We start from the raw sequence: 24,805 nt of genomic DNA on the forward strand, positions 1-24,805 counted from the left end.
AACAGAGTCCCGGGAAGCGTTTCTGAAAGACCTCACGTAATCACTGGATGTAGACGGCACACCTGTGTATTAGAAACCACGAGTGTGTCACATAAAAACACCATGCAAATTAAGAGTCTGCAGTGAGGGGGGCCAGTCACAAAGCCGACCATGGTGGAGTCCTCATGGGTCTCAGCACCCAGATTACCTATACCTGTAGTCTTCAAAACCTGACAGATTTTACACGAGGGACTCCAAAGCTAGGATAAAATTTTGGCTTCCACATTCCTTGGGCCTCTCATGGTGCTGCCTCTAAGGCCTTGGCACTGAATGTTGCCCTGAAGAATCTAACAAACTTTCCCTTATGAGCCACTCACGGCATGTGCAGATGATCATCACTGTTTCCTGTCGACTTTCCCTGGTAGAGGGTGTGCACTTGCAAACGGCAGACGCTCTTGCGTCTTGTTTTACTTCACAAAAGCTTTCTTGAATTAGTTTTAAAAATATGTTCTGTTCCAATGCTTTGGATTTCTTCATGGACTTCAGCACGCCTAAGATGGATATATTTTCCCTACTTCTCCAGCTATCACCAAAAACGTCATTCACAATAAGAATTTTTTTTTTTTTTGATAGGGTCTCCCTCTGGAGTGCAGTGGCATGATTGAGGTTCACTGTAGCCACGAACTCCTGGGTTCAAGTGATCCTCCCACCTCAGCCTCCTGAGTGGCTGGGACTACAAGTGTGCACCACCATGCCTGGCTAATTTTCTTTCATTTTTCTTGTAGAGATGGGGGTCTGGCTATGTTGCCTAGGCTGGTCTCAAACTCCTGGCCTCAAGTGATCCTCCTGCCTCAGCCTCCCAAAGTGTTGGGATTACAGGTATGAGCCACTGCACCCAGTCTAGGTATCATATTCTTTGCTTTTTCATTTCTATCTTCTGACATGCTTCTGTGGTGTTTTTTTTTTTTTTTTCCCCCTGGTCTTGTGGGCCTTTTAATTTAATGATTAGAAATAAAGAATTTTGATCTTGTCTGATCTTGAAAGCTAAGCAAGGTCGAGCCTAGTTAGTACTTGGATAGGAGGAATTATAAATTTTAGAAGCATTTTCTTCCCTAAGTCTCATGTGTCCCATGTCATCTGCACCGACGTCTGGTGCTACTTCCTGCTGGCTGAGAGTCGCAGCCAAGCTTCTACATCTCCTTTGGCCTATCTGTTCTCAGAGATGCCATTGATGGCCATAGGCCATCGGGAAGCTGGGTTGATTACTAGCTGCAGGAAGGAGGCTATGCACTGTAGGGAAATGTGGCAGGGAGGGGTCTCCCTTTACTGAGACAGAAAATAAGCTAAGTTTGTAGATTGCAGGTTTGTTGCAGGTGTTCTTCAGCTGATGGGTGTAGACCCTGCAACTGCTCCATTCACATTTTATTTTTATTTTTTACTTTTTTGAGACAGAGTCTCACTCTGTCACCCAGGCTGGAGTGCAGTGGCATGATCTTGGCTAACTGCACCCTCTGCCTCCCAGGTTCAAGCGATTCTCGTGTCTCAGCCTTGTCTCAGCCCCTTAAGTAGCTGGGATTACAGGCATGGGATGGGGTTTTACCATGTTGGCCAGGTTGGTCTTGAACTCCGGACCTCATGTGATCTGCCCACCTTGGCCTCTCAAAGTGCTGGGATTACAGGTGCAGCCACCATGCCTAGCCTCCATTCACATTTTAAAACTCATGTTGGAATTTTGATTACAATTTTCCTCTGCTTTGTGAAACACGTTTCTGCTCAGGTAAGTTTTGCTGCTTCTTTGCTGTCCCACTGTTTTGACTGCACAGATTTGGGGATTGTACCTTTTTTGTTCTTCAGGTTTCAATATGTTGGATTAGAAGAAGGATCAGACATGAGAGCAGGAAATGGAGGGAAAGAGGCTGAAAAGTTTTTTTGGCATCTCAACTACTGTGGGACAGTGGACAGGACCCTCTGTATGAGGCACGTCAGGCCTTTCCATGACCAGCCTGGCCCAGGAGGGCCCTCCCATGGGATCCTGCCGTCTCTGGGGATGCCCTTTCTTTTGGAAGTGGTGTTTCTCAAATCTGCCAGTCTGTGGCTTCTGGCATCTTCTGCACCTTTTCATTCTCCCTCCCCCAGGACTGTGCCCTTTCCCTTCTTTGTCTGGCTCATGGCAGCCCCTCCTTAGGACAGGGCCCTCTCCTTCAGGGGATGAACACTTGCCAATGAATCTGGAATCATGCTGTTTCCCATGCAAGGGTGCTAGGCATGAAGCAAGGGGGCCACCATCCAGCTTACATTGCACTCTCCCAGCCACTGTACCTGCCAGAGGAAGTGGCTCCTTGGGATGACCCCATGAGGGTGCAGTTTGCTTATAAGCCCAACACCAAAGAGGGGATTCTTCCCCAATCCGCCCAGGGGCTGAATGGGTGATCAGCAGCCTGTCTAGGACTCTGTCATGTTTTCTCTTCTCTGCCGCTTCTATCATACTACCATCACGTGTGGAGCTGGCTTTGCTGATTCCAGGTTCTCAGGGTCACAGTTTTAGTAATTTGGGATTTGGAGCGTTGTTTGCTTTTGTTGCTATTCTCATATGGTTTCTCGGAACATAAGTGGAAGAAGTTCAAACTAAGTGATGTCATGCCCTTTCTCCATTAAAGTTTTAGATTTCTGTACTTTACATTTTTTTTTTCTGAAACTCTATTGGTTTCTAGTCCTTTTTATGGTACATTGCTTCTTTACTCCTAATTGTAATTACTCGTTATAAAAAGCATTTAAAGTACTCACTTTATAATGTTTCTATTAATTCTAACATCTGAAATCTTTCACGTTGAATTACATTCTCCCTCATGGTGCTGTACTTCCTTGTGGGTTCTGTACCTCTTACTCTGTGGAGTGTGGCACATTGGGTTCTTTGAGACTCAGGTTGAATGCAGATCCCCTTGGGGATCTGGGCTTTTGCTGGCCAGGAGAGTCCACCACCACCCTAGGCCACGGAAATTAATTCACGGCTTGAGATTTTTCATACTATACAAGTAGTGCGAATCTGGGTTATAAACCAGCATGGGGGTTGGTGCCTCGTCACAAATTCTCAAAAGACACGCTCCAGATTCCATCATTCACCTAGATCTTGTCCTCTGATGATTACTTCCTTTCTTGATAGTATACTGATGCATTTAAGAAGATTTTCAAAATATTTCAACATTTTAAACTGTTTTCAGAGGAGGGTCAAAGTATCTATTCCATTATACTGCTAGGAACAGAAGTGTCAGACACTCCTTGTAAATCATACATTCTTCCTCATCCTCTCTTTCCAAGCACAGATATAACTGTAGTTTCTGCTTTGTTTAATAACTGTTCAGTTAGCCAGATTTGGTTCTTTTGTTATTCTAATAAGACAATAACAACAGCACTTGTTATTAATAATGATGACTTATACTGAAAACTTGTAGCTAATAAATACCATGCTACTACTTCTTAGAGCTGGCAACACTAAAATAGACAGGCACCATGGCACACAACCTTCACAGAAATTCTTCACTTTCAGTACGTACCCCTTGGTATTTTGTATCCAGTGTCTCCTGGTTTTCTGAGATTCCTTAGGATATGATCTGAATGGATGTTTATCAACATACCCGTTAACCACAAGCCAAAACCTAAAGGAAAAAAATTGCAAGATGACTGTGGCTAATAAACCATAAAATTTCACTACGAGCCCCAGCCTGACTGAACAGTATTATTGCAACCCTTCATATTACCATTGTTAATGCAACATATTAGCCGTAACTGATAGTAAAAACCATCAAGCACTGTTGTCAGGTATGCTAAGCAGGACTTTGTTTTTCTAATAATACAAATACATCATCTAATGTATTCAAAATATTTTGACCTGATCATCACAATGTACATTTTCAGGATGACAGGTATGGATAGAAATCTGACTTGGGCACAAGGCTCCTTTCCAGGGACCATCAAGGAGTCAGCCCACCAAACAGACTCATCCCACTTATTTCTCACAAAATCTGCATGAGGCAATGCTGCCATCTCCACCACATGGATCAGGAGGGGTGATGCTCCTGTGCTGCTCTGTCACCACTGGCTGTACACTGCCCCTTGAGGGGTGGCAGTTCCTAGGAGCCGATCTCTGGTCTTCTCTTATTTACGACCTCATTTGAACAAATTAATGCACATCCACGTTTCCCCTACCGCAGAATTCCTGCAGGCTCATCAATCAGCATTCCTCGGTCAGTCCTTCTTCCTCGGTTCCTGACAACAGTCTACCATGGCTGGCTGCACGGCTCTCCCCAGAATCCCACGGTATCCCCAGTTTTCTCTCCTATTCTAACAAATCTGCAGGGATTTTTCATCACTTAAAGGAGAGTTCTTAGTATTACATCAATTAATTCCATCAAGAAAAGGCAAAAGGCCAAAACAGTGCTTTATAAAAGAAATATTGATAAAAAGGGGTTAACTTGATGGTTCTGATATACTTTTTAAAAATGTGAAAGACAGATGCTGCATTAATGCTGGCATTTAGTTCAATATTAAATCAATGTACATGTGGGGCATCATTATTATTTGAGTCATCACATCAGTGACATTGAACACTTTTTCACAGTTAGAACAAGGATATGGAAAACCTTCTGGTCTATAGCAAGGGTTTCAAGATTTCTTCCTTCTGATTTTGCCACTGTAATCAGCTTTTTTTTTTTCCTAAGCAGTTCATACCACGTTTTATAATAGGTTTTGTAAGTCATTTATTGGATCCATACGTTTATAGTTGATTTGCTACCTTTTGGGGATTTTAGTATTTCACTCCTAGGTAATTGGGCTTCCAATACGAGGTTCTAGAAAGAAATCATGTTGTCTAAATAACATGGCTACTTTATGTTTCTTCTAGGAGACAAGCTCCCTTTATTGCTTAGATTGGAAGAAAACTAGTACTTGTGTTCATCTAAGCTAAATATTTAATTCCATGTATAAGAATCTTAAAATCTAGCTGGGCACAGTGGCTCACACCTATAATCCCAGCACTTTGGGAGGCCAAGATGGGTAGATCACTTCAGGCCAGGAGTTCAAGACCAGCCTGGCCAACATGGTGAAACCCCATCTCTACTGAAAATACATAAATCAGCCAGGTGCGATGGTGCACACCTGTAATCCCAGCCACTCCGAGGCTGAGGCACAAGAACTGCTTGAGCCTGGGAGGCACAGGTTGCCATGAGCCAAGATTGTGCCACTGCACTCCAGCCTGGATGACAGGCTGCCTCAAAAAAAAAAAAAAAAAAAAAAAAAAATCTTAAAATCTTTCTATAAAATAGTTTAGATTAACCACTTTTGCTGTTTTGGAAAACTTTTTGTTAGAAATTTGCTGGGCACGGTGGCTCACACCTGTAATCCCACCACTTTGGGAGGCCGAGGCAGGTGAATTACCTGAGGTCAGGAGTCCAAGACCAGTCTTGCCAACATGATAAAACCCTGTCTTTACTAAAAAAATACAAAAATTAGCTGGGCATAGTGACATGCACCTATAGTCCCAGCTAATCAGGAGGCTGAGGCAGGAGAATCTCTTGAACCCAGGAGGCAGAGGTTGCAGTGAGCCGAGATTGCACCACTGCACTCCAGCCTGGGCGATAGAGTGAGCCTCCATCTCAGAAAAAAAAAAAAAAAAAAAAAAAAAAAAAAAAAAAAAAAACAACAAAAGCAAAAGAAAAAGAAATTTATTATTATTTGGTTATTACTTCATAGTAACTACAGTAGGCATAATTACTTATTTATGTAATTTCATGTCTGTTCCCTCATAAAAACAACTCTAGGCAATAAATATAACACACGAAACATAACCTAGATTGTCTTCCAATTGGCATATTTTTTCCTTTTCAAATCCTTCTGTTTAATTGTAGAGAAGTCAAGAGGTCTGTATTTCTTGGTGTTTGGAATCTCTGACCAGCTTCACAGTCACCTCTACATGATGCGAACCATCCGCAGAGCTACTTTAAATAGGAGGGTTCTTTTGTTGTTGTTCATCATAGAAGTAAGTTCCACGAGACTCTCTAGTAAACATTTAAAATCTATATCTTCAGTTAAAAAGAAATTCCCTTTCCTCTTATTTCTTGTTGCCACTTGTGGACACTCAGCTTGGCGAGGCGGCAGAAATCACTACTCTGCCATTCACTGCGTCTAGATATCTTGGGCCCGCTGTGTAACTCTTCTGACCTTTCACGTCTTATGGGCATCCTTTCTGCCTCAGAGAACATGGGGAGGCATAAATCGTGTGATTTGCATAGGAACTCAAAAGCCTGTTCTTCCTCTTGACAGGTGGGGCAGAAGAAAATAAAGTCAAAAAGCAGGTAAACCAAGAAGATATTTGGGGGTACTGTACAACAATTTAGTACCAAACAATTTAGTCTAGCATTTCATAGAGGCACAGATTTCTGGGGCTAGAAAAGGATCTTGAAACGCCTTCTCAGCCAACCCTCCTTTTGTAGAGGAGGGACAGGTGTCTCACTGTAACGATCCTCAGGTATGGTGAAACCTTGGAATAAAATTCTAATTTGCTGACAAAAAACATGACTGAGAAATGTGAAAGGGACCTCTCAGGAACAAAGTGCTATCCAAGTGTTAGTTTATTTCTATGATTATAAATTAATACTCATGGAGAAGCAGAAAAATGCAATGTCAGGTTATTTTATGTAGCTTAAGGGGAAGCACTGCAGGGTAGTTTCCAAATCTGACAGACTAACTTTTAGCATGCTGCCATTGTGAGTAAGCTACACCTCAGCATGGTTTAATATCTAAATGCTAGGATAGACTGAACAAATACATAGAAGAACCTTTTTTATATACAAGACTCCCGAGTTTTTGTTTTGTTGTTGTTGTTACTTGAGACAGAGTCTCACTCTGTCACCCAGGCTGGAATGCAGTGGCACAATCATGGCTCACTGCAGCCTTGACCTCCTGACCTCAGGTGATCCTCCCACCTCAGTGCCTCTGAGTAAGCTGGGACCACAGGTGTGTGTCACCATGCCCGGCTACATTTTTGTATTTTCTGTAGAGATGCAGTTTTGCCACGTTGCCCAGGCTGGTCTTGAACTCCTGGATTCAAGTGATTCTGCTCACCTCAGCCTCCCAAAGTGCTAGGATTACAGTGGGAGCCACTGCATCCAGCCAGATTATGAATTTTTAATGCTCTTGCAAATATCGTTGATGGCTGTGTTATTTTCATTTTTGCTCAGAACTTATAAAGTTATAATTAGAGGTTGAAAATGTACATTAATTCACATTAACTGATACAAATAAAAAAATTCATCAACTTCATAAATCTAAAAGTTGATTCAAGTTCATAGAATCACAAAAGCTGCACTGTAGGAAGATAACCCAGGCTGGGTTTTTCTCATGTCACAGAAGGAACCGCAGGAGGTTTGGGTCCTGTCTTAGATTAAGTGGTCAATGAGTGGCCAAAGTGTCTCAATCTTTAGTTCCTGCTCATTCTGCTACAGTGCGCTGCTATTTTTGGGTTCTTGGCCTGACCAGGCACCTGTGCTTCAGTGCCTGCCCATGCGGGGGAAGGTTCCCATCACCTGCGTCACCTCCCTGCCCCGAGCTGTGCTGAGACAGCTGGGCTGTCCCATGGGGACTCCGGGGTCCTGCTGCTCTCTCTGCTGTGAGTCTTTGTTCTCACAGGAAGCTTGGACTTCTCATTAGAAACCACTGGGACATCAACATAAAAGCAGTGATGTGAACAAGGCGGAGTTCACTGCTGTGGACACTCACCTATTAGAAAACGGGGATCTGTTACCCAGTCATCAGCATACACTGCCCAATGGCTCAAGTATCTGCTTTGCAAATAGCCGTTAAAGGTACAGAACATAATCGCCATTGTACACGCCAACAGTGGCATAGGCTTTCCTCCTCGCATCAGAAATGGGTAAATTAAGCACCTTAGGAAACAAGAAACAGGCACAAATTTTTTAAAAATTAAAGATAATCATTTCTGTAATCCTGTCTTAAATGATTTGGGTTTTAAATCTTACTTTCTTGTACAAACGTCATCCTCAGTAACATTCATACTGATTTATTATATCTAAGCTAAAAGTGGATTTTGACTTTAATTTTATTTTTTGAGACAGGTTCTTGCTGTGTTGCCCAGGCTGCAGTGCAGTGGCATGATGATGGCTCACTGCACCCTTGAGCTCCAGGGTTTAAGCAATCTTCCTGTCCCAGCCTCTCGAGTAGCTGCGACTACAAGCATGTGCCACCACACTATTATTATTATTATTATTATTATTATTATTTTGTAGAGACCAGGTCTCACTCTGTTGCTCAGGCTGGTCTCAAATGCCTGCCTCAAGTGATCTTCCTGCCTTGTCCTCTCAAAATGCTGGGATTATAGGTGTGAGCCACTGTATCCAGCCAAAAAGCAGACTTTTAAATAAAGCATTACCACGTTTCAATTATGTTCATCACAGTGTATAAACTCCAGATTCTACTTACATACAATATAAAACAGAATACGTTGAATTTAGGAAAACTAGGGGCTTCAAGAGGCTTTCAAAATTTCCACTATCCTAAAACCATTAACTAGTCCTAGTCTGAGCAATAAGATTTGGAACACATCATCACATCATCCATCACCACTGCAATGGCTTCCATTCACTGAGCACTTTCACCTGCTAGCCCCGCCCCCCACTCCCCCTGCGACTCCCCGTCCCCCCACCCCCCTCAGCTAACCCAGCAGAGGCACTCTTATCCACATTTGACAGAGGATAAAATTAAGACTCAGAGTGGTTAAGTAAGCTGCTCGAGGCCACGGGCTAGTGAGTGGCTGAGATTAAACGTAAATTGGGGCAATTCAAATATCATGTTCTGTTGTACCACACTGGCTTAGATGCACTTTACTAAAGGTTTAATGAGTGAAAATAAAAGGACAAGAAATTAGAAAATTATAAAGAGAATGCAAAATGTTATTCTCTGTTTGAATTTTCTTTTTAATATCAGTGTATAACACACTGAAACAGGGGACATCACTACATATCCTACAGATCTTAAGAGGATAATAAGGAACTCTTTTTTTTTTTTTTTTCAAGACAGGGTCTTGTTCTGTCACCCAGGCTAGAGTGCAGTGGGGCAATCATGGCTCACTGCAGCCTCAACATCCTAGGCTCAAGTGATCCTCTTGCCTCAGCTTCCTGAGTAGCTGGGACCTCAGGCACATACCACCACACCTGGTTCATTTAAAAACTTTTTTTGTAGAGACAGGGTCTCTCTGTGTCTGGTCTCTAGTTCTGCTCTTGAACTCCTGGGCTCATGTGATCCACCCAGATAATAAGGAACTATTATGAACAACCTTATGCCAATAAATTTGACAACTTGATGAAACAGACAAAGTCCTTGAAAGACACAGATGACCAAAACTGACCCAAGAAGGAAGAAAGACAACATGAATAGCACTGTTACCAATGAAATAAATCCAGTTTAGATTTATGAAATTCTAGAAAAGGCAAAATGAGACTCAGGGGAGAGGATTAACTACAAAGATTAACTTTCCCTTTTTGGGTAATATTACTGCTCTCTATATATTAATAGATAGTGAAGGGTGGGCAGGCAAGATGGCTGAATAGGAACAGCTCCAGTCTGCAGTTCCCAGCGAGACTGACACAGAAGGTGTGTGATTCTTGCATTTCCAACTGAAGTACCTGGCTTATCTCACTGGGACTGGTTGGACAGTGATGCAGCCCAGGGAGGGTGAGCTGAAGCAGGGTGGGGCATCGCCTCACCCGGGAAGTGCAAGGAGTCAAGGGATTTCCTTTTCCTAGCCAAGGGAAGCCGTGAGAGACTGTACCAGGAGGAACGGTGCATTCTGGCCCAGATACTGCGCTTTTCCCACAGTCTTCACAACCAGCAGACCAGATTCTCTCCAGTGCCTGGCTCAGCAGGTCCCACCCTGATGGAGCCCAGCAAGCTAAGATCCACTGGCTTGAAATTCTTGCTGCTCCACAGCAGTTTGAGGTCTACCTGGGATGCTAGAGCTTGGTGGGGGGAAGGGCATCCACCATTGCTGAGGCTTGAGTAGACGGTTTTACCCTCACAGTGTAAACAAAGCCCCAGGAAGTTTAAACTGGGTGGAGCCAACCATAGCTCCCTGGAACAGAGCACCTGGGGGAGGAGGCAGCTGTGGGTGCAGCTTCAGCAGACTTAAACGTCCCTGCCTGACAACTCTGAAGAGAGCAGCGGTTCTCCCAGCACAGCGTTCGAACTCTGAGAAGTGACAGCCTCCTCAGGTGGGTCCCTGACCCCCTGTGTATCCACACTGGAAGACTCCTCCCAGTAGGGGCCAGACACCTCATACAGGAGAGCTCTGGCTGGCATCTGGCGGGTGCCCCTCTGGGATGAAGCTTCCAGAGGTAGGAACAGGCAGCAATCTTTGTTGTTCTGCAGCCTCCACTGGTGATACCCAGGCAAACAGGGTCTGGAGTGGACCTCCAGCAAACTCCAGCAGACCTGCAGCAGAGGGGCCTGACTGTTAGAAGGAAAACTAACAAACAGAAAAAAATAGTATCAGTATCAACAACATCAAAGACCAAAGGTAGATAAATCCAAAAGATGGGGAGAAACCAGTGCAAAAAGGCTGAAAATTCAAAAAACCAGAACGCCTCTTCTCTTCCAAAGGATCACAACTCCTTGCCAGCAAGAGAACAAAACTGGACAGAGAATTAGTTCGATGAATTGACAAAAGTAGGCTTCAGAAGGTGGGTAATAACAAACTCCTCTGAGCTAAAGGAGCATATTCTAACCCAATGCAAGGAAGCTAAGAACCTGGAAAAAAGGTTAGACGAATTGCTAACTACAATAACCTGCTTAGAGAAGAACATAAATGACCTGATGCAGCTGAAAAACACAGCACAAGAACTTCATGAAGCATACACAAGTATCAATAGCCAAATTGATCAAGTGGAAAAAGGATATCAGTGATTGAAGAGCAACTCAATGAAATAAAGCGAGAAGACAAGATTAGAGAAAAAAGAGTGAAAAGAAACAAACAAAGCTTCCAAGAAATATGGGACTATGTGAAAAGACCAAATCTACGTTTGATTGGTGTACCTGAAAGTGACGGGGAGAATGGAACCAAGTTGGAAAACACTCTTCAGGATATTATCCAGGAGAACTTCCCCAACCTAGCAAGGCAGGCCAAGATTCATTTTATGAGGCAAGCATCATTCTGATAGCAAAACCTGGCAGAGAAACAACACACAAAGAAAATTTCAGGGCAATATCTCTGATGAACATCGACGGGAAAATCCTCAATAAAATACTGGCAAACCGAATCCAGCAGCACATCAAAAAGCTTATCCACCACAATAAATCGGCTTCATCCCTGGGATGCAAGTCTGGTTCATCATGCACAAATCAATAAACATAATCCATCACATGAAGAGAATCAATGACAAAAACCACATGACTATCACAATAGATGCAGAAAAGGCCTTCGGCAAAATTCAACAGCTCTTCATGCTAAAAACTCTCAATAAACTAGGTATTGATGGAACGTATCTCAAAATAATAACACCTATTTATGACAAACCCACAGCCAATATAATACTGAATGAACAAAAACTGGAAGCATTCCCTTTGAAAACTGGCAGAAGACAAGGATGCCCTCTCTCACCACTCCTATTCAACGTAGTATTGGAAGTTCTGGCCAGGGCAATCAGGCAAGGGAAAGAAATAAAGGGCACTGAATTAGGAAAAGAGGAAGTCAAATTGTCTCTGTTTGCAGATGACATGAACGTATATTTAGAAAACCCCATCGTCTCAGCCCAAAATATTCTTAAGCAGATAAGCAAATTCAGCAGTCTCAGGATACAAAATCAATGTGCAGAAATAAAAAATCACAAGCATTCCTATACACCAATAACAGACAAACAGCCTAATCATGAGTGAATTCCCATTCACAATTGCTACAAAGAGAATAAAAAACCAAGGAATACAACTTACAAGGGATGTGAAAGACCTCTTCAAGGAGGACAACAAACCACTGCTAAAGGAAATCAGAGAGGACCAAACAAATGGATAAACATTCCATGCTCATGAGCAGGAAGAACCAATATTGTGAAAAATGGCCATACCACCCAAAGTAACTTATAGATTCAATGCTATCCCCATCAAGCTACTATTGACTTTCTTCACAGAATTGGAAAAAACTACTTTAAATTTCCTATGGAACCAAAAAAGAGCCCACATAGACAAGACAATCCTAAGCAAAAGGAACAAACCTGGAGGCATCATGCTACCTGACTTTGAACTATACTACAAGGCTACAGAAACCAAAACAGCATGGTACTGGTACCAAAACAGATATATAGACCAATGGAACAGAGCAGAGGCCTCAGAAATAACACCACACATCTACAACCATCTGATCTTTGACAAACGTGACAAAAACAAGCAATGGGGAAAGGATTCCCTATTTAATAAATGGTGTTGGGAAAATTGGCTAGCCATATGTAGAAAGCTGAAACTGGATCCCTTCCTTACACCTTCTACAAAAATTAACTCAAGATGGATTAAAGACTTAAACGTAAGACCTAAAACCATAAAAATCCTAGAAGAAAACATAGGTAATACCATTCAGGACATAGGCATGGGCAAATACTTCATGACTAAAACACAAAGACCAATGGCAACAAAAGCCAAAATTGACAAATGGGCTCTAATTAACTAAAGAACTTCTGCACAGAAAAGGAAACTATCATCAGAGTGAACAGGCAACCTATAGAATGGGAGAAAATTTTTACAATGTATCCATCTGACAAAGGGCTAATATCCAGAATCTACAAAGAACTTAAACAAATTTATAAGAAAAAAACAAACAAGCCCATCAAAAAGTGGGCAATGGATATGAACAGACACTTCTGAAAAGAAGACAGTTACGCAACCAACAAACATATGAAAAAATGCTCATCATCACTGGTCATTAGAGAAATGCAAATCAAAACCACAATGAGATAGCATCTCATGCCAGTTAGAATGGTGATCATTAAAAAGTCAGGAAACAACAGATGCTGGAGAGGATGTGGAGAAATACGAATGCATTTACACTGCTGGTGGGAGTGTAAATTAGTTCAACCATTGTGGAAGACAGTGTGGTAATTCCTCAAGGATCTAGAACTAGAAATACCATTTGCCCCAGCGATCTCATTACTGGGTATATACCCAAAGGATTATCAATCATTCTACTATAAGGACACATGCACATGTATGTTTATTGCAGCACTGTTCACAGTAGCAAAGACTTGGAACCAACCCAAATACCCATCAATGATAGTCTGGACAAAGAAAATGTGGCACATATACACCATGGAATACTATGCAGCCATAAAAAAGGATGAGTTCATGTCCTTTGCAGGGACATGGATGATGCTGGAAACCATCATTCTCAGCAAACTAACACAGGAACAGAAAACCAAATACCACATGTTCTCACTCATAAGTGGGAGCTGAACAATGAGATCACATGGACACAGGGAGGGGAACATCACACACCAGGGCCTGTCGGGAGGTGAGGGGTTGGGGGAGGGATAGCATTAGGAGAAATATCTAATGTAGACCATGGGTTGATGGGTGCAGCAAACCACCATGGCACGTGTATACCTATGTAACAAACCTGCACGTTCTGCACATATACCCTAGAACTTAAAGTATAATAATATAAAAAATTTTTTAAAATAGATTGTGAAACTGAATTGAGATTTATGAAATCTAGACAAGGCGAAAATAGAGTCAGGGTGGAGACTGGCTGCAAAGACACAAAGGGAGTTTTTTAGAGGAATACGACTGTTCTATCTCTTGATTTGCAGTGATGATTATACAACTATATGCAATCACCAAAATTCATCAAACTACAGACTTTTTTTTTTTTTGAGATGGAGTTTTGCTCCTGTCGTCCAGGCTGGAGTGCAGTGGCGTGATCTCGGCTCACTGCAACCTCCACCTCCCGGGTAGAAGTGATTCTCCTGCCTCAGCCTCCCGAGTAGCTGGGATTACAGGCATGCATTACTACACCCGGCTAATTTTGTATTTTTAGTAGAGATGGGGTTTTTCCATGTGGGTCAGGCTGGTCTCAAACTCCCGACCTCAGGTGATCCACCCGCCTCTACCTCCCAAAGTGTTGGGATTACAGGCCTGAGCCACCGCACCCAGCTCAAATTAGACTCAAAATGGGTGATTTTTATTATTTGTGAATTATACCTTAATAGAGCAGGAAAAAGTTTAAAGCTTGTTATTTGTTTCCATTCTGACCATTTGCGCCAGGGTAAAATCATAATTAGTCATTAGTTGCGGTTATGAACATCAACAGTAATCACGTGATAATAGTAGTGTAATGCTGGCTGTGCATCCTCAAGCCACTCTCTCCCCAGCACTCCTACTCAACTCCTGGGGAAGACATTCACATAAGTCAAAAGCAGCCTCCAAGGTTCTCATCTCATTCAGGCCAGGATCCCTAGGAAGACTTCATACTGATTTACAGCAAAGTACATGTTGGCCAGTAAGTGTGCATTCAGACGTTGTGTCGTCAGTGAGGTGGGTATTCTCCTGGAAGTTATAGTGTTGCCAAGCAACGAATAAGAACAAGGAATCCCAGCAATTTCTCTCTGCGTCTTGGAATCATGATTTAGATCCAGGCAGACAATGGGTACCATGGGCTGGCATGTGGGATGCAGGCACACTGCAAGTGCTTGCATACCAACATTTCCTGTAGAACAAGCAGAATTTGGTTTTGATGGAGATAAGTGTGTGCTTCTTGGACTGTCATAGGCTCCCTCAAAAATAGGAGGCAATCTTGACTTGTGATCAGACATCTTTCTTGCATCTGCCCATTTGTCAACCAGAACAGGAGGACTTGTGTTAGACCTGGATGGACAGAATTAATGGCAGAAGACACAGTGGCTCTCACTCTACCCCTCAGTGTACCAAGTTGAGAAGCACCAAGAGCTGGCAGCCCACTTCTGAAGTCAGCTTAGGAGATTCTCAATGTGGCAAAGAGCAGAAAGGACACCGGTATGCGAAAGTTGAGAGAAAACTTCCCTGACAATTAAGGCCTCAAGATATTTCCCCGTAGGCAAACTGCAGGACAGAGCTGAGAAAGTGTTCGAATTCTAAGTCTGAAGAAATACAGAAAAAAAGAGCAAGACATAAAAATTGTGGGGAATATAAGGCCTGGATTTGGTTTAGAAAAAAGTCTGTTGAAATAGACAGGACTCAGTTCATAAGAGGTCGGGCCTCTGGACCTGAAAAAAATCCATCCTAAATTCAATAATGGATAACAGGAAGGCAAGGTGAAAAAGAGGAAGAGAAAATATTAGCAAGCTTGAAATGCACGGAATTGAAAATGGTCTAAGACACTTCTGCATTGGATGTCACCCATTTAAACAATGGACAAATGCAGTGTGAGAGAAACAACGCCCAGGAAACATTCTGCGTATGTGCTGGACGTTCCCTCTGAGAACCTTGTGGGTTGAATACTGACCTGAAAAATGTCAGCTGGCAATGACACTAGAACTGTGTCAAAAGAATATAATAGAGGATAATATTACCAGACTCTGCACTCACCAGCCTATTCCCAACTCACAGAAAAGCACTGGTCAGAGACATTAGAACATTTAAGACAGGGAGGTCGAGGCAGCAGAATTTCTTCACAAAACAAAGGAAAATGAGGCTGCAACCAAAGTAGGTTATCGGGCGGTTCATGGGCTAGTGAAGGAAGGAAAGCTGCACATCGATGGTGAATTAATCAACACGGCAGCCAAAGAGGCGTGTCCAGAGAATACACACTTGTTTCTCACCATTAGCCTTTCGGGGAGAACACTTGCTAGAGGAGTTAAGGACACTGGGAGCAACCTCGATAGTCAATTTAAACAAGGCAAGACCAGGTGCTGTGGCTCATGCCTGTAATCCTTTGGGAGGCCAAGGCAGGCAGATTGCTCGAGTCCAGGAATTTGTGACTAGCCTGGCAACATGACAAAACCCCCTCTCTACAAAAAATATGAAAATTAGCTGCGTGTGGTGGGACATGCCTGTAGTCCCAGCTACTTGGGAGGCTGAGGTGGGAGGATCATCTGAGCCTGGGAGGTGGAGGCTGCAGTGAGCTGAGGATTATGCCACTGCACTCCAGCTTGGGTGACAGAGTGAGATCCTGTCTCAAAATAATAATTAAAAAAAAAAAAAAAAAGCACGGCAGATGATGAGCATTCTTTGTTGGCTCTGGGTGAGTCTACGGATGTTACTGACACAGCTCAGTTGTTTATTTGAGGAGTTCACATCAAGGCTGAAGTGAATGAAGGATTAGGCTCTTTAGATAGTCTGTGTAGAACAACTACCGGTGAGAATATTTTCAAAGATGTTGAGAAAACACAAATTCAGTAAAATCCAAAGTGCAATCTGCTAAGCCGTTACAATTGATGGTGATAAAAATGTATGGGACAAAAAAACAAACAAATTACAAACTTAGAAAGCTTGTAAAAATGTAAGGTGTTTCATGCTATTCTTTGTATCAGCAGGTCTTTTGCAGAAAATCTATTGTACGTGATTGAGCCCATAGTGTCAACAATGAATGACAATCCCTCTCATGGACTCAACCATCATCCGTTCTCTAACTTTTTGTCACAAATAAGCTGACTATGCTGATTTGTCCCACGTAAATACACCAGTTTGATGGCTTAATAAAGTTTTACCGCATTATTTTGAGCTCAGAGCTGAGACTGAAACTTTTCTGAACAAGAACTGCCCTCACCACCATTATTGAGTTGTGAAGGGCTTTGGAAAGTAACTTTTACTGAAGACTTGATAATAAATTCAACCTAAAGCTGCAAGGCAAAACAGCACTCGTGCAAAACTCATACTGTGTTAAAGTCATTTTGATGACAACTGACATTGTTCCAATCACAAGTCATATCAAACTGCGTTCTGTACTTTCCATGCTATTAAAATTAAAAGAAGTGAGATCTCCATGCTCACATACATTTGCAGAGAACATACATTCTAAGTTTAAATACAGTGTGTTTGTGAACCTGGATTTCCATATTTCAAAATCCATTCAGCTGTGCAGTGGAAGAGTTGCCATCTAATCTTCCACAGGAAGATATGAATCTGCAACGTAATACGATAAGGAAAGGCAAAGATCAAGAGAAGAATCTAACGGGATTCCATGAGTGCCTTCCAAGAGATGACCGTGCTCAGTGAAAATCATATACATGTGGACTGACGTCGACGCTTCCATTTACAGAGATAAAATACGTACAATCTCATTACAGATCAACACTATGAGAGGAACATTTACCATAGATGTTGATAATAGGAAACACTAACTTAGAATCCTAGTAAGTGAAATGCTATCCCTTACCAAAAGAATTCTATTCTTCTCATTAGACATATATTATTTTAAAAAATGCACTAAGATAATATATTTTGAATTTACCACTGAAACTTTTTGTGAAAATTTGTTTTCTCTCATCATAAATACCTACCCAGTATCTTGGCCCACAAAGCTTAAGATATGTACTACCTGGCTCTTTCCAGAAAAGCCTGCTGACAATTAGTCTGAATTAGCACACGTGTTATATTTTGGAGACATCAACTTGACTTCCTTAGAAAGTGCTCTCGCTCAGCGCACTGGTGCTACATGGCTGGAGCTGCTGCAGTCTAGGTTTGGCTGTGCCCTGGAAGTGTATCTGCATTTTTGAATGACTTCTGATCTAGCACATGCCTTGGATAAGACATTCACAAAGAATCTCAGTATAAGATTTATCCCTCTTTTTTGTCTCATGTGAATGTCTCAGAGCTGCAAGGACTGGAAACCAAGCCTTACAAAGATCAACACCAGTCTTTCCTGGTGTTCTCTGATTCCTGCCCTGGAAGAGGACACCAGTAACCCACGGATGCCTATAGGCCTGTCATAAAACCGCTGAAGTCAACAAAGCGGTGGACAGGGGAGGGGAGGGGAACGCTGCCTCTGCCTCCAACCGCTAGAAGGTGAGATCTTCTTCCCGACTTCCCTCTCTCTAGAGAGCTCTGACTTGGACCTAGGCACTCTGCTCCGAGGAAGCGCTCTGCCCCTCTCAGCACCTCCTGGAAGGCTTTTCTCGTTTTGGGCCATTCTCTTTAGCTTTACTCAGTTTCCTTCCTTGGAAATCCATTGTTGTCGGCAAAGATTTTCCTTTGACTGTGGCCAGTTTGGAACTCGCATGGGGTAGGGTCGGGAAGAAGGTGTCTGGGCATGGCTTTTACCTGAGTCTTTGTCTAGACTCTAAAGGGACAACAGCACTTCGGAGAGGGCAGTGGACTCCAAGCATAAATGACAGGGTCCTACTTAGGGCCATGGGGCCAATTTCAGATAGCAAGGAAGGTGGGCGCACCTGCCTGGATATAAATTACTCATGGAACTCACAGCACATCAGTGTGCGGCCCAGACTACCCCAGTTAGGACAGGCGTGGGCACTCACAGCCCTTTCTCCTACACCGTCCCATTCGCACACAAAGTCACCATTCCACAGAGGAACAATGGGAAACAACTATCCTCTCTCTTTGAGAAAATAAAGGATTGAACAAGGTGACAATCCCTTAGGATGGAAACCATATTAAAGAGAAACTATGAAGCACTTGGATTAAAAAGAACGTTAAGTAATGGGTTATAAATCTGTTTTCTGTTCTGATTACAAGCTAATGAATACAAAACAGTCAGGTCTGGGAAGCTACACAGAGATTCTGTTTGCTGATTCATCACAGTAAATGTAAGATTAAATCTGACACTTCGTTCTCCGTCATGTTAGTTTTCCTATTTTATCTGATCTCTTTCCATGTAAAGAACAAGACTTTGGCCTGGTGTGGTGGTAATGCCACCACTTAGAAGCCAAGGCAAGAGGACTGTTTGAGCCCAGAAGTTTGAGACCGGCCCAGGCAACACTGGGAGACCTCATCTCAATTTAAAAAAAAAAAAGAATGAGACTTGCGTTTCATCAAGTTGTTTTTATAACCCATGGAAACTGCAAACCTTGGTGTCTGTGAGGCCACCAGGAATGGGAGACATGTTTGATGATGGAGCTGAACTGACAGCATTAATGAGCCAGAATTTCTTTGGTGCTTCAATGGCCAGGATGATTTGCAGTTGCCTTTTGGTTGAGTTTACAAGCTTAGATATAATATAAAAGTGCATCTTATAGTTCCTTATAGAAGTGTTTCTATAATTCCTAATCCTATACTAAATGCCCCCTTTTTTTTTTAAACACTGCAAACCTGTGACTATTATCCCTATTTTACAGATCAGAACATGGAAGCTCGCAGGAATATGGTGACGTGGCCGGACAATATCACAGTGGCAGGGCTGGCTGGCAATGTCCCCTTCCCAGGGGCTCCAGCCACCACACCATGAGGACCCATTGAGACGTAGGAATGTCTGGTTCGAGCATATGAAATTGTCACTGTCAGTCATTTTCACTAAGTGTTTCTATTAAGTCAAAAGAAATACCAACTGCCAAAAGTAGGTTACAAGATGTTGTATGTGTTTGTATGTGTGCATTTCCACTGCTTAGAAAAAAACTTATTAAAAACAATGAAAGATATGGGAAAAAGATCATACCACAATATTGTCAGCTTTATCTCTAAGATGAAATTATAGGCACCTTTTATTTCTTTCCTTGAATTATTTTCTAAGTTTTCTACAACAAGCATGTGTTTCACCTGTAAGTCTGTTCACATACAATACTGACAAGTGTCCGAAGTCCTGGCACCTAGCACTCAGAACACATGGAATGAGAGACATGGAGAAATTCAGTTTCCTGGGCTAAATTCAATTTCCTAAAAAGGCTCAGAGAGAATCTGGCGAAATTAATAAACAAGCAAACACAGATTATCCATCTAGGGAAAAAGAAAGTACCCTATAAGCACCCAAGAAGAAAAATGGATTATCGAAAAGAACAAAATCATTGGGGCTGCTTCCCTGTCCATTCTTACTCTCCGGGAGGACTGTGGGGTGGCACCCACATAAGGGCACTGAGAACTCCGAGCTTCTCAAACGTCTACTCCTAAGCAGCACTCCAGTGATTTCTCCAGCTATTCAAACCAGCAGAATTACCCATACAGTATAAACCCAAGTAACTGGTAAATAACTGTTCATACTCATCTGCTCGACGTGATCTGCTCCAAAGGGGAAAGACTCAAAATATAATACAGTATGCATTCCGGGGATGAAAATGCAAACTTGGAATGACTATTCTTTCAAACGTTTAAAGTAAGATTCTTGGGTTTTGTCATCTTGGAAGCAAGTTCTATGCCTATTTAATTCACACAGTGAACTAAAAAAGTATGTCTTGAAATATCTTCCCAACAAACTGGGAATAATAATCCCTTGGTTGACTGGTAACCAATAGGCATTTATTCAGCAAATGATTTGACTTTCAGAGCAACTGGACGTCATCTTTCAGGACAACCTATAATGTTGTACCCCCAAGTTTGGTAACAATGAAATAGAGAATTTGGCTATATGGGAGTAATTTAGGCCATGGTGGACTTAATCATTTTTAAATGTTTCAAACTGAGAGTGGTTAATTTTAATAATTGACTTTATTGCTTTTTTCCCTCAAAAACTTGAGACCATTGAAATCTATAGCACTTCTTAGATTTGGGTCTGTTCCTTTCGCCTAGCCTTTCCTTCTGTAAAAGACTTTTGAAATGATGGCCAAATTGCACAGCTGCCAACAAAGCATGCTTAAAATAAGCACTTGACCATCACTATTTCACTTTTCATCATTCTACACTTTTGAATAGAAGTTTTTCTTTTCTCAGATTATTCCAATCTATGAGACAAGGGCGAAGGATTCAGTATGCCCTTATTAAAACAAATTAATTAGAAGGCCATTAGGCTGAGATGGTGTCTTGTGTCTTACATAAGCACATGGAAGCCTAACAGTGGAAGGAAACTTAAACCAATCAGAAACTGCAAAGTGACTTCTAATGAGAGATTGTGCCAATCAGAAACCACCCACTAATCTCTGGGACTTTCCACTCTGACCAATCAAATGCTTCCTTTGTCTTGCCTGTGCAAACACATCTTACAAAATCGCTTTCCTACATGCCTTCTAGGTGGAGCTTACACTGCTTGTGGTTTGGTGCTGATTCATGAATTGGTCTGCTCCAAAAAAATGCTACAACTTTTTTTTTTTTTTTTTAAGATGAGTTTCGCTCTTGTTGCCCAGGCTGGACTGCACCTCCACCTCCAGATTCAAGTGATTCTCCTGCCTCAGCCTGCCAAGTAGCTGGGATTACAGGTATGTGCCATGACACCCAGCTAAATTTTGTATTTTTAGTAGAGACAGGGTTCCAGCATGTTGGTCAGGCTGGTCTCAAACTCCTGACCTCGTGTGATCCACCTGCCTCAGCCTCCCAAAGTGCTGGGATTACAGGCATGAGCCACTCTGCCCAGCCTAAAAAAACTACAATTTTAATGCACCTGAGTTTATCTTTTAACATACTTCACCCTCAAAGTTCCCTGCTGTATTTTAACATTACCCACAACACATTTAAAAGTGAAGCTGGGCTAGGCTCCCCACAAGAGCCCATTAATAGAATTACATATGAGAAACAAGGAATAAAAGTAGGTGCAATTTTTTGAGGCACCATCGTCAGAGATAAAGACAGAAGCAAAGTCCCACAAGGTCATGGACCTGGCTGAGTACAGACCTGGTGCAGATGTCAGAAAGAGGAGACCTCAGGGCACCTAACTGTCTGCACTCTGGGCACCACTTGGCCACCAGTCCTAACAGAGGCAGTCACTGAGGGCTCCTGTGGCAAGCAGCACCTCCTGCTCAGGCTACTCGGAGTTATTTGTTAAACGAATGTGCAATGAAGAGACAATCCCCTAACTCACTGCTGATAGTGGCGAAGGAAAATCCATGAGCAAAGCAGCCTGGGTTCAGGGAACACTGAACAAACCTGCCTGGGTGGAGAGAAAGAGCCTGAGGTCAGGCAGCAGTCTGCAAAGCCACCCAGCAACTCCAACACAGTTCAGAGCTAACGCCCTTGACTCCAGGAGACTTTTGCTGTGTCTAGCAAAGCAGGATTTACAAACGATGGTAAAGAAAGACCAGTGGGGAAGAGTGAAAAAGCCCAGCAAGAACCTACAAAGGCAATGAGGACCTGGGTTACAGCACCAGCCCAGGGAAACAAAATAGAGGGCTAGAGAACAGGGTAGATGCAGTGGGGCGTCACCGTAACCACGGAGCGGAGGGCAAAGGTGACAGGAGTAAACACAGGCTTCGGAAGGCCCTAGGGAGGCCTGCCAGGAGGCTGGGGAAGGCACCTGCCTCCAGGGGCTGCCACCGTGCCAGACGCCACTCCATGCGCTGCATGACTAAGGCCCCAGTGAGACGCTGCTGCCCCTGCCCCCAAGAACCCAAGCACCCTGGGATCAGAAGGAGGAGGCCTCAGCACAGATAGGATGCAGGCAATCGTTGTTGCCACCGCGAGCCCTAAAGATGTTCCTGAAAATGTCCTTTGCCCTCCTGGGGGAACTGGTCAGGACCACAGCTCGTCCTGCGTCACGGCTATTGCCCCACCCCAGCCCTGTCCCCTTCCAGGCAGCCTGTCCTTCCTTCCCTGGTGTTTGTGTCCAAAAGACCCCATAGATTCTCCACAACCTGTCTTTTACTCCTCAACTAAAAGGCAATGTCTTGTCACTATATCCCCAGCACACCACCAGGTCCAGACATCCTCACTGGCACGTAGGTCCTCAGTGTTTGCTGAATAAATACATGAAAGTGCACTATTCCCTCTATCCTTTCCTGCACTTTTCCTCCCTCCTGAGCTGACTGTTCTGTACTCATTGTTCCTGGAACTGTCAGTTGCTCTGGCAAGAGCTGTAGCTCTGCTGCTGCCTTCAGGCCTCATGGACTGTGGAAAGTCCCTGGACTGGGCTCTGGTCCTCGCTACTCCCAAAAGAGGCTCCAGCTCCCCAGGGCAGGGCCCAACCTCACTCCTGCGAAATCTCACAGCTCAGCACAGGGCCTGTGTGCACACCTGTCAGGTTTTTTAAGGTGCTACTGGCTCTGCCTGGCCAGCGCCTCCTCAGGCTCCCCTTTCTCCTGCCTCTGAGTCATCCTTGTACCCACAGCCTCCTCTCACTGGGTCTGGTGTTCTCTGCAGGGCCCTGTGCACATAAGGGGCTCCAGGACGCTTCCAGGGGCTGCTGGGATGGTTTGTGCTCAGTGCTAAATGCTGTTTCCACTCTGGTTCTCTTCCAAGTGCTCATGACTTAGATCAAATGACTGTTTAATAAATTAGTTGCTTGGGTAGAATGGAAAATGTTTATCTCTTCTATTTGGAAAGCGTAATGTCCCCAAACCACACAGGCTATGTACACAATAACATGTACAACCCTGCCCCTTCCCCCCCCCCAAAAATAGCCTAGCAGTTTAAAAAAACTATACCTGACCCAGCCAATCCTCGTGGAGCAGCTTTTAAACTATTAGTATAGGAAGTGGGTTTTCGTCCTAGCAGCTCCTCATCCAACAGCCTCAGGGAAGACAGCAGCATGCTGTGTCTCCATGCTTTCCTCTGTATGAATGAGCTGTTCAAGTTCTATCATTCAAGGTGACCCTGGCCCTTTGGGAGGTTGCATTCATTTTTTTGCTTGAGTGAATGTAGGTACAATTAAACATGATGTCTCAAGTTAAAAAGCTTCCATTTGGGATGTCAGGCAAAACTTTGTAAAGTGCTCCTTCATTTCCAATGCCACAGTTTTGCTGGCACATGAGGCTGGCAGCAGTGTACATGAATGACACACAGAGTACATGTCTGGATGTGCATTCACACATGTGTAGCAATGGTTGATCCTATTCCAAAAAAAAATTCTTTGCTGGAATGCATGACACCAGGAAAAGAACAGAGGCTTATAAAGACACACTGAGTTCTTCCTATCTCGGTGGGAAGTGAGTGTTTTAAGGTGGGACCCCGCATCAGAAAGGTTGGGTAAACAGCCCATAGTCACATAGCCAGTGAATTCAACTTCCTTGGCTGCAGAGACATCCTTTTTAACGGTGAAGCTTTCCAGAGCCTGAATGAAAACATTTAAAATTTGATTCTGAACTTTTGACCTGCCGTTTGCTTTAGCTGTGTAAAAGCCAAAAGACCTGGAGAGAACCCCAACTTATTAGAAGACTTGAAGATTTCAGACACAGCCAGTTGTCAAATATTCAAAAAAAAAAAAAAAAAAAAAAAAACACCTTGAAAGATTTAGAAGTCATCTTTAAGACTTGATTTCTTTAAGGTTTAAGGTTGTTGCCTGGAAAGCCCCCCCCACAATCCTGGGGTCCCTTGCATAAGGTGGAGATGAAAGTGTGAAAGTGATCAAGCCTATATAGAGAAACTGCTAGGCTATTTTAGCATACCAGGTTTCCAGTTGCAGCTGATCACTTGGCTCAGAGAAAACAGCTCCACCATCACCAAAGATACCAAAGGGGGAACCGGCAGAAAGGAGTAGAAACCAGTAGCCCTCAAGACTGAAGACCATCAGCATTAGACTCTAGGTCACCCCCCCCCCCACGCCCCCGCAGACGTGATCTAAGGGAACAAAATCTAGTCTTCATTTTAATTTTATATTTTTACTTTTTAATTCTTTATTTTTATTTATTTAATTTTGAGACAGAGTCTCGCTCTGTCACTCAGGCTGGACGGCAGTCGCGAGATCTCGGCTCACTGTAACCTCCATCTCCCGGGGGTTCAAGCTATTCTCCCATCTCAGCCTCCGGAGTAACTGGGATTACAGACAGGCGCCACCGCACCC

At 43.2% G+C, this 24,805-nt stretch overlaps 1 protein-coding gene and 1 long non-coding RNA gene across 7 annotated transcripts in view; one reads left to right on the forward strand and one right to left on the reverse strand.

Moving 5' to 3' along the window:
* SRD5A1 (steroid 5 alpha-reductase 1) overlaps positions 1–24,805 on the reverse strand; it is a 36,017-nt gene that overhangs the window by 10,335 nt on the left and 877 nt on the right. For 5 of the 6 annotated variants that reach the window (XM_007961171.3, XM_073014844.1, XM_007961172.3 and 2 more), the window contains exons 2-3: positions 7,750–7,916; positions 3,531–3,632 (exon numbers count right to left, since the gene is read on the reverse strand). In XM_007961171.3, coding sequence (XP_007959362.2) covers positions 3,531–3,632; positions 7,750–7,916 — 269 coding nt within the window. Of the gene's footprint in view, positions 1–3,530; positions 3,633–7,749; positions 7,917–14,223; positions 14,401–24,805 lie in introns of those variants that run through there. The other variant, XM_073014845.1, reaches the window with a different exon arrangement.
* Positions 545–24,774, forward strand: LOC140711531 (uncharacterized). Its single transcript, XR_012092824.1, has 3 exons — positions 545–858; positions 21,198–21,293; positions 24,688–24,774. It is a non-coding gene; the product is annotated as an uncharacterized lncRNA (long non-coding RNA).

The sequence above is a fragment of the Chlorocebus sabaeus genome, chromosome 4 (assembly GCF_047675955.1).
Source record: "Chlorocebus sabaeus isolate Y175 chromosome 4, mChlSab1.0.hap1, whole genome shotgun sequence".
Lineage (NCBI taxonomy): Eukaryota > Metazoa > Chordata > Mammalia > Primates > Cercopithecidae > Chlorocebus > Chlorocebus sabaeus.